Here is a 12,166-nt window from a genome sequence, read left to right on the forward strand (position 1 = left end):
CGCAGGGCAGGGCTTCCGGGCGGGCGAACGGGCTGGCTCGCTGCTGCCGCCGCCTGGGGAGGGGCTCCGGGGCGTGTGCCCCTGCTGAGCGCCTCCCTCTCCCCCCCAGGCATCGCCCACCCTCGGGGGCCTGGTGAGCATCAGCAACGCCCGGCTGGGCTCCATGAAGACCCGGTGAGTGCTGGGACGGGCTGCTCCTCCCGGTGCGGGAAGCTGGGTGGGCAGACCGCTGCCCACCCAGCCGCGCACTTCCCTGTCCTCGGAGCGGGTGCCCACGCGTCCCATCAGCCCCAGCAGGAAGAATCGGGTTCGGGAGCGGGTGGCCAGGACACCCGCAGGGCCCCGGCTTGTGCTGGTCACCTGCGGCACAGGATCCGTTCCTCTGAGCCGCCCGCGCCCTTTGGAAGCAGTGGGAGGCCCGCGATGCCCAGCTTCGGCGTCCTGAGCCGTGGCGCCGGCCCTGGGTCCCGGCTCGGTGTGGTGGCAGGGCCAGGGCTGCTCCCAGGCCCCGTCCCTGGCTCTGGCGGGGAAGGCCCTGCAGCTGCCGGCCAGTGCTGACCGTGCCAGGCGGCCTGGGCCAGGGGTCCCGCTCTCCCCGTGCCCGTGGGAGGCTGCTCTGCGCCCCCACGCCCGGCGGCTGGTGCACCAAGGGGAGCGGCTCCTGCTGCAGGAGGCGGCGCAGTGCCTTCGGGGCCGGCAGCCGTGGGCAGGCATTTGCCCAGTGCCTTTCATGGCGGTCCCGGCGGGGGTCCCTGGTCGATCTTGTGGCAGCGAATTCCAAAGCTTGACCTTCCTTTGCGCTGACCTGAATTTCCCGGCCGTCAGCGCTGTGGGAACACCCTGCTGGGCTCCAGGCCTGTCAAGCTTTTCCTCTTGGTTTGCACAGTTCACCATCTTATGTCCCTCCATGGTGCCCTTCGCGGAGCCCCCCGAACCCCCCGTGGTGCTGCATCGGGCCTCTGTCTTGGAGTCCAGGGGGCACCATGACCCCGAGTTGTGCGGGCCCCTGGCCTCCCAGTTGGCGGCCCTTTCTCAGTGGGGCAGGCACGTGGGGCGGCCTCCTGTGGGCACATGTTGGGTGGCTGGGAGGTGCCAGGAGGGGTGCGGGTCTGGTGCCCAGGCGGCGGCCCGACCCGGTGCTACGCTCCTATCCTTTCTGCCGTCCGCCCTGCAGGTTTGAGGGCCTCTGCCTCCTCTCTCTGCTGGTGACCGAGAGCACCACCGAAACGTTCAGCCAGAACTGCCTGAGCTGGCTCCGGAGCCTGCAGCACCTCATCCAGGTGGGGGGGCGGCTGGCCCACAGGGCCACACAGGAGGCCCTTTCTGTGGCCCGGCAGGTGCCCAGCGGCCTGGGGGCTGCTGGCTGTGCCTGGGAAGGCTGACGGGAGTCCGCACCCCCTCCCCGCCTTCTCCCCGCCAGTCCCAGGATCCGGCACCCACCATGGAGCTGGCTGTCCTCGTCCTGCGGGACCTGCTGGAGTGCTCCTGCCAGCTCCCGGAGCTGGCCCGCGACATCAGCACCAACCACGTCCCCGGGCTCCTCACGTCTTTGCTGGCCCTCCGGCCGGAGGTGAGACCTTCGCCGCGGTGGGGACCCCTTGCGGCAGCCGCCGGCCCTTCCGGGCCCCACGGCGGCGCCCCCTTGCTGAACCCCCCCTCTTCCGCTTCCAGTGCCAGCTGTCTGCCTTGGAAGGGAGCAAAGCGTGCATGATGTTCTATCCCCGGGCCTGTGGCTCCTTGCGAGTAAGTGCGCGCCTGTGTGGAGGCGGCGGCGGCGGGACGGAGCGGGCGGCCCGCGGCCCCTCGGACCCCTTCTGACCGGACTTGCTCCCTCCAGGGTAAACTGGCCGCGTATTTCCTCTCCCGGGTAGATGCCGAAACGCCGCAGGTGCAGCAGGTAAGGCCCCTTGGCCCCCCGTCCGTTCCCGGCCCCTGGGCTGGAGCAGGCTCACTGCCCCCTCGGCCACCTTCCTTGACTGGAGCCCCGGGAGTGTCCGAGTCGGGGGGGTTTCCTCAGCGGGCCTGTTGCTGGCTGAGAAGTACCGGGGGGGGGGGCTGCGTTCTCCCCGCGCCCTCCCGCCCTCGGCCGGGCCCCTCCCAGGCCTGGCGTGCTGCCCCACGGCCTCTGCCTTGCCCCCCCAGCTCGCCTGCGAGTGCTACGCCCTCCTGCCCTCGCTGGGTGCCGGCTTCACCCAGGGGCTGAAGTACACCGAGTGCTGGGAGCAGCAGGCCCACTGCCTCCTGGCCACGCTGCACAGCCTGATGGGGACCCTCTACGAGGGCGCGGAGACAGGTGCGTGCGGGAGACAGGTGCGTGCGGCCGGCCGGCTGGGGAGCCGAGCACGGGCGGAGCTGCCTGGGCCGTGATCCGCAGCAGGGAGGCGCTTTCCGGGAAGCGGCGAAAACAAGGCGAGGTGGCGTGGCCGGCCAGCCCCTCCTCCGTGGCAGCTGGAGTCCCGAGCTCCCTGGTGCTCGCCTTTACAACCGGTTCCCTTGGGAGCAATTACGTTAACTGCCTTGTTGATGAGCTTGGGCCTTTTGGTAGTGATTCCACACCGAAGTCATTTGCACGCTGTTAAAGCGTGGCAGGGAACGAGGCAACCGGTTTGCTTGATTCAGCCCGGCCATGTGTTTTGCTCGCTGCCAGCCGGCTCGCTCTGCCCGACCCGCTCTAACAACTTGAGTCACGTGCTTAAAAATATAGCAGCGTGGTTATCCGATCCTCGTTTGCTTTTTGAAGCGGTGCTTTTTCATTGTGGGAACTTCTTTTATCCCACACTTTCTGGAATTTTCTGGATTAGCTGGCAGTCTGGCTTAAGCAGGACTGCAGGGAGAGATCAAGGGCAGACAAACATAGAAGCGGAGCGAGTCAGAAGGGGCTCCCGGCCCATCTAGTCTGACCCCCAGCTCCAGCCGGCTCCTCCGCTCACGGCATGCAACCAGTGAGCTCTGATGCGCCCTTTTCCCCGCCAGACCCCCTGCATTACGAAGGGCCCGGCATGGAGATCCCACTGCCAGCACCAGAGGAGGGCGAGACAAATTTCGTCCTCCACCTGAAGCAGCGCTTCTCGGGTTTGGCAAAATGCCTCTGCAGGATGCTCAGGTGAGGCCCCGGCCCCCGCCTCCGTCACACAGACCTTGTGCGGGGGCTTTGGATCACCCGCTGCCTCGTTTGTTTTTTCAGCAACGAGTTTGTGGCCCCCGTGACGGTGCCAGTCCAGGACATCCTGGATTTCATTTGCCGCGCCCTGGATATCTCCATGAAAAACATTGTGAGTGGCTTGAGACAGGGAGCCCCGCCAAAGGTCGCCTTCCGCAGCGCCGGAGGACTCTCCGAGTGACTGCCCGGCCCTGCCGGGGCGGGAGGACCCTCCTGGGCTCGGGGTGCTCGAAGGAGCGTCTCCCCGGGCAGCTGCTTCGTGAGCCTGGGCTGACGCGGCAGCGCTACCCTGCCTTTGAGCCGTCGGGTGCTGCACATTCGCGACCTGACGGACGCGGCCTGGGAGCCCCCAGCGGAGCCGCTTCTTGGCTGCAGCAGCAGCTCTCATGGCATCGCGGGCTCCGGCCGTCAGCCACGGCGTGGGGCTGATTCCTGGGCAGGCTTGGCGAAGGGCCACACTGCTGGGAACGGTCCTGGGGTGCTCTCAGGAGGCTGCGGGGTCCCCTGGGAATTTTACTGCAGACACACCTCTTCCCAGCTTGTCCAAGAACTTCCCGCCACCCGTTTAAAGATGAGACGAAGATCTGCAGACGCACTGATACTTTTTATTAGTTTTTTATTTTAAGACGTGCTGGAACAGAACACGTCAAAACGCGGTGTCTGAGGTCCTCTAGGAAGCCCGGGGGGCTGGCACAGGGAAAGGCTTCTGCAAAGCGTGGGTGGGCCGGGGCGTTCTCCACGGGATGTGTCGGTCCTCTGCTGATGGTCTTCCCCTCCCTGCCCCGGCCCCCTCTAGAGCTGGTTTGGTGACGGACCGCTCCGAATGCTGTTCCTGCACTCCGTCCACCTGGAGAGCCTGGATCTGCTGTTTGCACTCATCTTGGCGTGAGTCGGGGGGGGCGGCCAGGGCCCACCACGTTCCCGGGGCGGGGGCCTCCCGTCCTGACCAGCCTGCCCTCGTCTTGCTTCTTTCCGTCGCAGGTGCGGCCCTCGGCTGGTGCGCTTCGGAGGCACCCTGTGCCGCCTGTTCCCCCAGGTCCTGACCGCGTGGAGTGCCGGGCGGGATCTCGTCCCCGCGGGGCAGGAGCGCCCGTACAGGTTTGCCTCCGGGGGTGCCACGAGGGGTGTGGGGGAACTGCCTGGCCCCGGGCACAGACTCCCTGCCCTGCCCCTGGCGAACGGCCCCTGCCCTCGGCGCGGGAATCTGCCCGTCTGCCGGAGCCCTTCTCGGAGCTGCTGTGGCAGGGCGTGAAGGAAAGCGGGGGCCTCCCCCCGCCTGGCTCGGGTGCCGCGACGGGCGCCACAACGGGCGCCGCTGCTCTCCTCCGGCTGCCTGATTCCTGTCGCCCGGAACGGCGTGGGAGAGGGCTGGCCTCTTCGTGGACAGCCGCCATCCTGTTTGCGCATCAGCTGGTGCGCCTGGACAGCAAAGGCCGATTTAGGGGCGGTGGTTCCTGCAGCGCCCCGAGAGCAGAGCAGCGGCTTTGGTGGCGACGCAGGCCGGCACGTCGCCACTTCTCCCTCTTTGCGAGCATGTGCTTGCGCCCGCGCCCCCTCGTCCTCGCCGGAGGACACGCTCCGTGCCAGATGTGGCGGCCAGGGTGCTGCGTGGGCAAGTGCCGGCAGCCTGACCCCCCCCTCTTGTCTCGCCCCAGCGCCGTCCGCACGCGGCTTTACCAGGTCCTGGACCTGTGGGCGCAGGTGGCTGGGGCGGCGTCGGGGCTCCTGCAGGGCCACGGGACGCAGAGCGAGGCCCTGCTGGGGCACCTGCTCAGCGACATCAGCCCCCCCACGGACACGCTCAAGGTGAGCCCCCCCGCACGCATTCCCCGCCGGCCCCCGGCCCCTTGGGGCGGCCCTGGCGAGCGGTCTCCTTCCTGCCTTGCAGCTGCGCGAGAGCGCCCCCGGCCCCGACCGGCGGCCCAGCGCCCCCAAGAAGCCGAAGCTGGCCGGCCTGGGGCCCCTGCACCACAAGCACGACCCGCGGGCCAACAGCGACGTGTGCCTGGCCGCACTGCAAGGTCAGGAGCCCCTCGGTGCCGCAGGGAGGCGCGGGTGGGCAAGCCGAGAGCAAGGCGGAGCCCCAAGCAGACCCCCCCCTCGCCGTCCTGCTCTCGCTTCATCCTCTGGGGTGGAAGGGGGCAGGCAGGCAGAGAGGGTTGGGGGACGGCCCTGTCGGGGGGTTCCAAGGCCGGGACTGCGGGGCCCTGCAGTCCCGGCGGTCCTGGCAGATGAGCCCCCCTCCCAGTCACGCCCTTCTCTCGCCTCAGCTGGGCACGGCGGGCCCGCATCTACCAGCCGTGCGGAGGGGGCAGCGTGGCTCGCATCCCGGTGGGGGTTTCCCACGCAAGGCGGCTTGAGCCCTGCCGGAGCGGAGCACTGGGCGAGAGAGGCCTGTGCCCGCCCGCCCGCCGTGGCTCTTCCTGGTTTCCACCCTGCCGGTGCATTTCTTGCGACGGTGGAGGGACAGCCTGCGTGCCCGTCCGTGCGGCTTGCAGGAGGGCGAGAGGATGGAGGTCCCCCAGCCAGCATCCGCCCCCGCCCCTTCCACGAGCGAGTGCCACACAGCTTCTCCGGAGGGGGTGGCTGGCCCGGGCTGTGGCGCCTCCCGGACCCCCCAGAGCAACTGCCCGCTCTTCCAGGCCTGAGCCGGATCGTCCTGCTCGGCGGAACCCTCATCAAGGAGCAGCCCCACAAGGTGAGCGGGCGGCAGCCCCCTCTGCCAGCCGGGGCGTGCTTGGGGTGCCTGCCTCTGGGCGGGAGTCTGGGGTGCCCGTGGTGAGACTGGGAGGGAGCTCGGTGCCTGGGCACCTGGCGGGCAGGTAGGGGGTGCGGCGTGGGAGGTCTGCCGGTCTGGTCCCGCCTTTCCCGGGCCCCTCGCTGGCGTTCTCCCGGCACAGCCCTCAGGCGGGTGCCGGCTGGGCTGCCCCAGGGGCCCCTGCCGGAGAGCGGGCCGTGAGGAGGCCTCCCGGGGGGCCCTGGGTCGCTCTCACCCGGCAGCACCCCGGGGACTTGAGGGGGGAGTCCCTCCCGCAGCCCCCGCCTCCCCGCGGCCGCCGGTCCCCCGGCTTGGCGGGCGCAGCGGCCTCGTGCGGCGCAGCCCCCGAGCCCCCTGCTTGAACCCCACGCAGAGGCTGCAGGAGCTGGTGATCCCGCTGCTGATCCGGCTGGGCCAGGCCGAGCCCCTGCCGGGGTCCCCCTACGCGAGCGCCGCCTGCCGCCGGGAGCTCTTCCGCCTGCTGCTGGCCCTGGTGCTGGCCCCGGCCCCCGCCTGCCCGCCGCCGCTGCACTGCGCCCTGTGGCTGCTGAAACAGGGCTGCGCCGACCCCAGTCTGCAGGTGAGGCCTCCGTCCCCGTCCCCGTCCCCGTCCCGTGGGCTGGTGCTGCGGGGCCCGGCCCGGCCGGGCGCGCCCACCCTGCTGCTCCCGGGGCAAGTGGCCCGGTCCTCCGGGGCTCCTGCCCGGTGGCTGCCCACGTCGGGGTGTCCGGGGCGCCTCCTCAGGGCGGGTGGCCGCCTCTCTTGCAGGTGTCGTCCTTCTGCTCCGAGGCCCTGGTCGTCTGCAACGCCCTGCTGCACCCCCGGGTGCCGGCCCTCCAGGTCCCGCTGCCCGGGCCGCCGGCCCCGCCGCCGGGCTCCTCGTCCGAGATCTCCCCGGCCACGGCCTCCCCGTTCCGCTCGGCGCCCCCGCTGCCCTTCCCGCCCCCCCGGCTCCCGCCCCCTGCGTCGCCCCCGGCGCCCCCCTCCGCAGCCCCCCCGGCCGGCTCCCTGGGCCTGCCCCTGCCCCCGCTGGCCCTGGCCCAGCTGCCGCCCCGCCTGGCCCCCGAGGAGCCCGCCGTGCTGCCCTCCCCCGGGGGCGCGGCAGAGGCCGCCGCACTGGCCGCGGGCGCCAAGCTGCGGCGCTCCGTCTTCATCCACTACGACAAGGAGGAGGAGGAGGACGTGGAGATCTCGCTGGAGAGCGACTCCGACGACAGCGTGGTCATCATGCCCAAGGGGCAGCTGGGCAGGGGGCCCGGCGGCGCCGGCGCCGTGGCGGCAGTGGCGGCAGCGCCGGCCCCTCTCCCGCCGCCGCCCCCGGCCCCCCCCCGCCGCCCCCACCCCCCCCCCTCCGGTCGCCGAGGAGGTCCCCCTGGAGCCCCCCGCCCCCCTGGCCCTGCCGCTGGGGGCTCACACGCCGCCCGCCGTGGCCACCGCGGCCGCCGCGACCCTCCCGCCCTCCCCCGTGCCCGTGGCGGCTGAAGCGCTGCTCCCGGCCCACGCCGAGGAGGACCCCACCGTCATCAACATCAACAGCAGCGAGGAGGACGAGGAGGAGGACGAGGACGAGGAGGAGGAGGACTTCCCCGAGGACGAGTACTTCGACGAGGAAGAGGAGGTGGGTGCTCGCAGGGTGGGCTTCCCTCAGCACCCCCGGGCCAGTGGCGGCCTTGGAGCACCCCCCACCTGGCCCCCGGCTGCGTCCCCCAGCCTCCCCTCCCCTCTGCGCCCCTCTCCTGGTGCACTTGCTCTGGGGGAGGCGGGGGGCCCCCGCTGGGTGCTGGCCCTTGGCCTCAGGGGCCCCCTCGGAGACCGCCTGCCCCAGGGGAAGCTGGGGCTGGGGCTGGGCCTGGGCCGGCCCGGTGGGCGCCTGCTGGGCGTGTGGGTAAGGGGGTTCTCGCTGCCTCCGTCTCTCTGACCAGGAAGAAGAGTTTGAGGAGGACGAGGGGGAGTTTGATGAGCTGGAAGAGGAGATAGAAGAGATGGATGAGGAAGAGGAAGAGGAAGATGAATTTGATGAAGAGGAGTGCATGACAGAGGAGGAGGAGGAAGAGGAGGAGGAGGAGGAAGAGGAGGAGGAAGAGGGCCTGACGGAGGAGGAGGAGGAGGGGGCGCCACCGCTGCCCACTCTGCCCCACGGGAACGGTGGAGAGCCCCCGGCGCTGATGCCCATGAAAGAGGAGCTCCCCAAACTGGTGGGGGAGGAGGAAGGCGGGGAGGGGGAGGAGGAGGAGGAGGGGGCCGGGCTGCTCATGGAGGTGGAGGAGGAAGCCTTCCACGCCCCCGAGGACGGCAGCGGCGGGCAGGAGGGCGAGGAGGAGGCGGCCGCGGGGACACGCGAGGTGGGCAGGACCGCGGGGGACGCGCTGCTGAGGAAGGCGGAGGAGCCCCCCGTGCCCACGAGCGCGGTGGAGGAACTGCTGCCCCCGCCCCTGCCCCTGCCCCCTTCCCCTGCGCAGGAGCCCCCCACCCTGCCCGCCACCGCCTTCACGGATCCGGAGGAGCTTGCGGAGGAGCAGGAGCGGCCCATGGCCGGGGGGCCCCCCTTTGCTGCTGCCCCCCAGGATCCGGAGGGGGAGCGCGGCCCCGCGGGGCATGCCGGAGGACCCGCAGAAGCCGGCCCCGAGGCCCGGGCCCCGCAGGGCGAGGCGGAGGAGCAGCTGCCGGCGCTGGGCGGGCACGTGCCGGAGGAGGAGCCGGAGGTGAGAGCCTGGGGCGGGCAGGCGGGCGGGCGAGCGGGCTCCCCGGCCACCCCGGGCTGCCCCATGGCGTCCGCCGCTGCCTGGCGGCACTGGAAGCCCCAGCTCTCGTGCCCGGTCCTCGGCCTCCCCGCCCCGGCGAGCGGTGCTCCTGCAGCTCTGGCCGAGGGGGAGAGCGACCCACAGCCGGGACCGCTCGGGCTGGGTGCGGGGCGGCGGTGGGCGGGTGGCCCCCGGGAAGGCGTGAGCTGAGGCGCCCCGCGGGCAGGCAGGCCGGCGGGTGTCTCCCTGCGGGGGCGTGCGACCTGCCGGCGGTCTGGGATCACCCGGGGGGCTTCTTGGTTCTTCCTGGGCCGTGGCCCATGGAGGTTTACCAGGGGAACCTAACCTGCCCCCCTTCCAAGGAAACGCCGAGACCCTTCGGAGGCCTTAAAGGGGTTCTGCTTCCGGAGAGGCTGGAGTCCTCCCGGCGCAACGCGTGCCCAGCAGCTTCGCCCCCTGCCGGGCCGACACAGAGGCCGACACAGAGGCCCTTCCACCCCTCTTGTGTGTGTGTGTGCGCGCGCGCGCGCGTGTAACACGTGTTGACAGCTGTCGATAGATGTTGTGTGTGGAGCCGTCTGCCCCGCAGGCGCCCTGCAGGCATGCATGCGGCCCGGCCCGGCCCGGCCTGTGGGAGCCCAGGGCTGTGGCGTCCATGGCGGAGCCGGTCCCCTTGCCCTGGGCCCCCCTCGCGCCTTCTGCCTTTGACGCTCCCGGCCCGGCTGCCTTCTCCACATGCGCCTGCGATGCTCCCGTTTTGTCTTGCCTGCTTCCGGGAAGCGCCCGGGACCCACCCGCTGGTTGCCGGCCAGCCCGGGGTGTTCCCAAACTGCTCCGCCAGCAGCGTGGTTGGAACGCGTCCGTTTTCCCCGCCGGCTTTCTCCCTGCCGGCTTTCACACCAGGCATGCTGATCGGAACACGCGAGCGGCCTGATCTCGGCTTGGGTCCGATGACTTCGCACGTCGCAAACGTCTGGCTCCTCCGTCTTGTCTCCTCGCAAGTCGCTGCTTGTCCCCAAGGCAGGTTGGCCTCGGGCCAGCCAGGTGCCGGGCATGCCGTTCCTTTCGGGACCATCTGTGTAGCTGCTCGTAAGCCGGACCATCCGAGGCTTTGACTGCAGCCTGCAAAGCACAGAAACGCAGGCTGGTTTTCTTCGAAACTCCCTGGTGCGCTCCAGCGGCCGGTGCGTCCTGTGGCGCGATCCGGGTGCGGCTGCTTTTCGGAGCCCAGCTGAGCGCCCGCATTTCTCGCTCCACACGGGGCAAGAGCCTTCCTTGCGGCACCTGGAGCGTCGCTCCGCCTCCGCGGGAAATTTGCGCAGCGGCCCCATGGCCGGTGCACTCCTGCGCATCTCCCTTCTCGGGGATCGGAATCCACATCGAATCGAATGCTTCCAGTTCACGGACCTTTGTGTGTTTCCCATGTGCGTCGGCATTTTCTTCGGATCGGAACCGATTCCTTCCCTGCAGCTTGGCTGCTTCTGCCGCTGCTTTACTCCAGCCACTTCCCGAGCGGCTTTCATTGCGCTTTCCAACGCGGAGCCTCCTCATCACAGGATTCCTCTTGGAAGGTGCCTGCCGTCCTCACATTTCTTCTGAATCGCTCTTCTGGACGCGCTTTCCGTTTTCTCCCCATTTTCTTCCCGGTGGCCTTTTCGCATGCCTTTGATTTCTTGGATCTGCTGGAAAAGGCTCCCGTTTCGTTGTTCTCAGCTCTTTCTTTGCACTGGCCGTTGTGATTGTTCTTTTCACCTTGGCATGATGGCCGCTCCAAAGTTGCATTCCAGGTCCAGACCCTCCTGCCCCCTTTCCTTCTCGCCTGCTCTCAGCAGTTGTGCTTCGGGCACCCACCTCGGTTTCTCCTTCTTGCCACAGGAATCGTCCCTTGGCATCCCTCCCTAATCAAGTCTGGTTTCTGTCCATAGTTCTGGGTCGTGGCAAACTGAGTTCCGTCTTAAATCTGTTCTTTATGTGGACTTTAAAATTTTCAGGAATGCTCCTTAAGTTGTATGCTCTCACTGTGCATTTGTGAGTGAAGTTTTTCCGCTTTCCTCTGATTTTTGATTGCTAAAATCACCGGCTTCACAGAATTCTTTCAGCTGTTCACTGCTTTTTCTCGGGCTGCTGGACCAGATTCTCCCAGCATTTGATGCAGCTCCATGTCCTACTTTTCCTCTGCCCTTTGAGGAGCCGCATGTCTTCTCTTCCTCTTGGACACCTGCCTGAAAATGTCCAGTGCCCGCCTTCAGCAGATGCTCTCGGTCTTCCACGAAGTTTGGCCGCTGTGTGCTCCAGCGTGGCGTCGCAGCCCCCCCCTCGTCTCTGCTCTGGGTTGCCTCCGCAAGAGAGCGCGCCGTTCCTTCTGGGCTTGCCATTGCCAGAGCAAAACTCTGCCTGGCCTTAGCTTTCCCCGCGTGGCGCAGCGCTTGGCCGTGCGCTTCCTGCTTCCTAGCTTCCGCTTTGGCTCGGTTCGTGCATCGCGTGTTCCAGGTGTGGGGCTCGTTCCTCTCGCCCCCGCGCAGGCCACCCACTCGACGTGCAGCTCTGCCCCAGCGGCGTCCCGCCCCAGAGCGCTGCGCGAGCTTGTCCTCCGCGCTCCCTCGCCGCTGGGGGTGCCGTCCGGCCCGGCCCCCCTGCTGGCTCCATGTGGGGCTGCCTCCTCGTAGGGGTTTCGGCTAAGCCATGCGCAGACGTGGCTCCCCCCGCTGCCCCCTGCTTCAGGAATTCCCGCCCCCGCCCGCCTTGGGAGACCCTCCCCCTCCGCTCCGGCCCCCGGGGCCTCCACGTCGGCCTCGCGCTCGGCTCCCCGCTCCATGTGTGGATGTGCCGCCCAGAGGGGGCGGGCGATGCGGTGCAGCCGAGCGGCTCGCCTTCCGGGCAGGTGCGCCAGCTTGCCCTCGGGGGGCCCGGGCGTGTGCCAGACGGAGTGGCCGTCCTGGGAGGGTGGCCGCGCCAGCGGTAGGTGAGCCAGCTCCCTTCTCCCCTCGCAGGCTGCCGCGGTGGACGAGACGGAAGCCATGCTGGCTGACTTTGTGGACTGCCCGCCCGATGAGGAGAGGAGCCCCCCCGAGGCGTCTTCCTGAGGCGGCTCCGCCGGGGCTTTGAGAGGCTGAGAAGAGGACTCTGCCCAGCCCAGAAGGGCTGCCTCCCCCCCCCCCCCAGGGCACTCATTTGTATTTTGGGTTTGGGCTGGGAATGTTTTTACATTACCAAAAATGTTCAATAAAGATTTCCCTGCGAGCACATGAGCCAAGCGGCAGAGGCGCGTGGCACGTGGGGTCTGGTGGGGCACGGGAGCCAAGGCCCGCCATGCCGGGGGGCTGCTTGGCAGGCATGGGGGGCCTCCGGGGCTGTGCAGGCGCCCCTTTGCCTGGCCAGGGTGGGCGAGTGCTGCTGCCCCCAGCCCCCCCTGCAAGGGCTGCTCGGCAGAAGGGGCGCCACTGCACAGTGTGGGGGGACCCTCTTTCGGAAGTTGCCCTTGGGAGGCGCTCGATGGTGGGACTGGAG

General features: G+C 69.4%; 1 protein-coding gene across 1 annotated transcript; it reads left to right on the forward strand.

Moving 5' to 3' along the window:
* Positions 1–98: 98 nt before the first annotated feature.
* PELP1 (proline, glutamate and leucine rich protein 1) lies at positions 99–11,899 on the forward strand. Its single transcript, XM_044417155.1, has 18 exons — positions 99–174; positions 1,175–1,280; positions 1,421–1,570; positions 1,672–1,743; positions 1,838–1,897; positions 2,143–2,293; positions 2,974–3,103; positions 3,185–3,272; positions 3,957–4,045; positions 4,142–4,258; positions 4,816–4,966; positions 5,049–5,181; positions 5,374–5,858; positions 6,292–6,498; positions 6,687–7,199; positions 7,285–7,536; positions 7,841–8,620; positions 11,650–11,899. Exons 1-18 carry the CDS (start codon positions 164–166, stop codon positions 11,740–11,742), a joined length of 3,588 nt encoding a protein of 1,195 aa, XP_044273090.1. The 5' UTR covers positions 99–163; the 3' UTR covers positions 11,743–11,899.
* Positions 11,900–12,166: the final 267 nt, after the last annotated feature.

Source organism: Varanus komodoensis, unplaced genomic scaffold (assembly GCF_004798865.1).
Source record: "Varanus komodoensis strain SLA01 unplaced genomic scaffold, ASM479886v1 scaffold87, whole genome shotgun sequence".
In the NCBI taxonomy this organism is placed as follows: domain Eukaryota; kingdom Metazoa; phylum Chordata; class Lepidosauria; order Squamata; family Varanidae; genus Varanus; species Varanus komodoensis.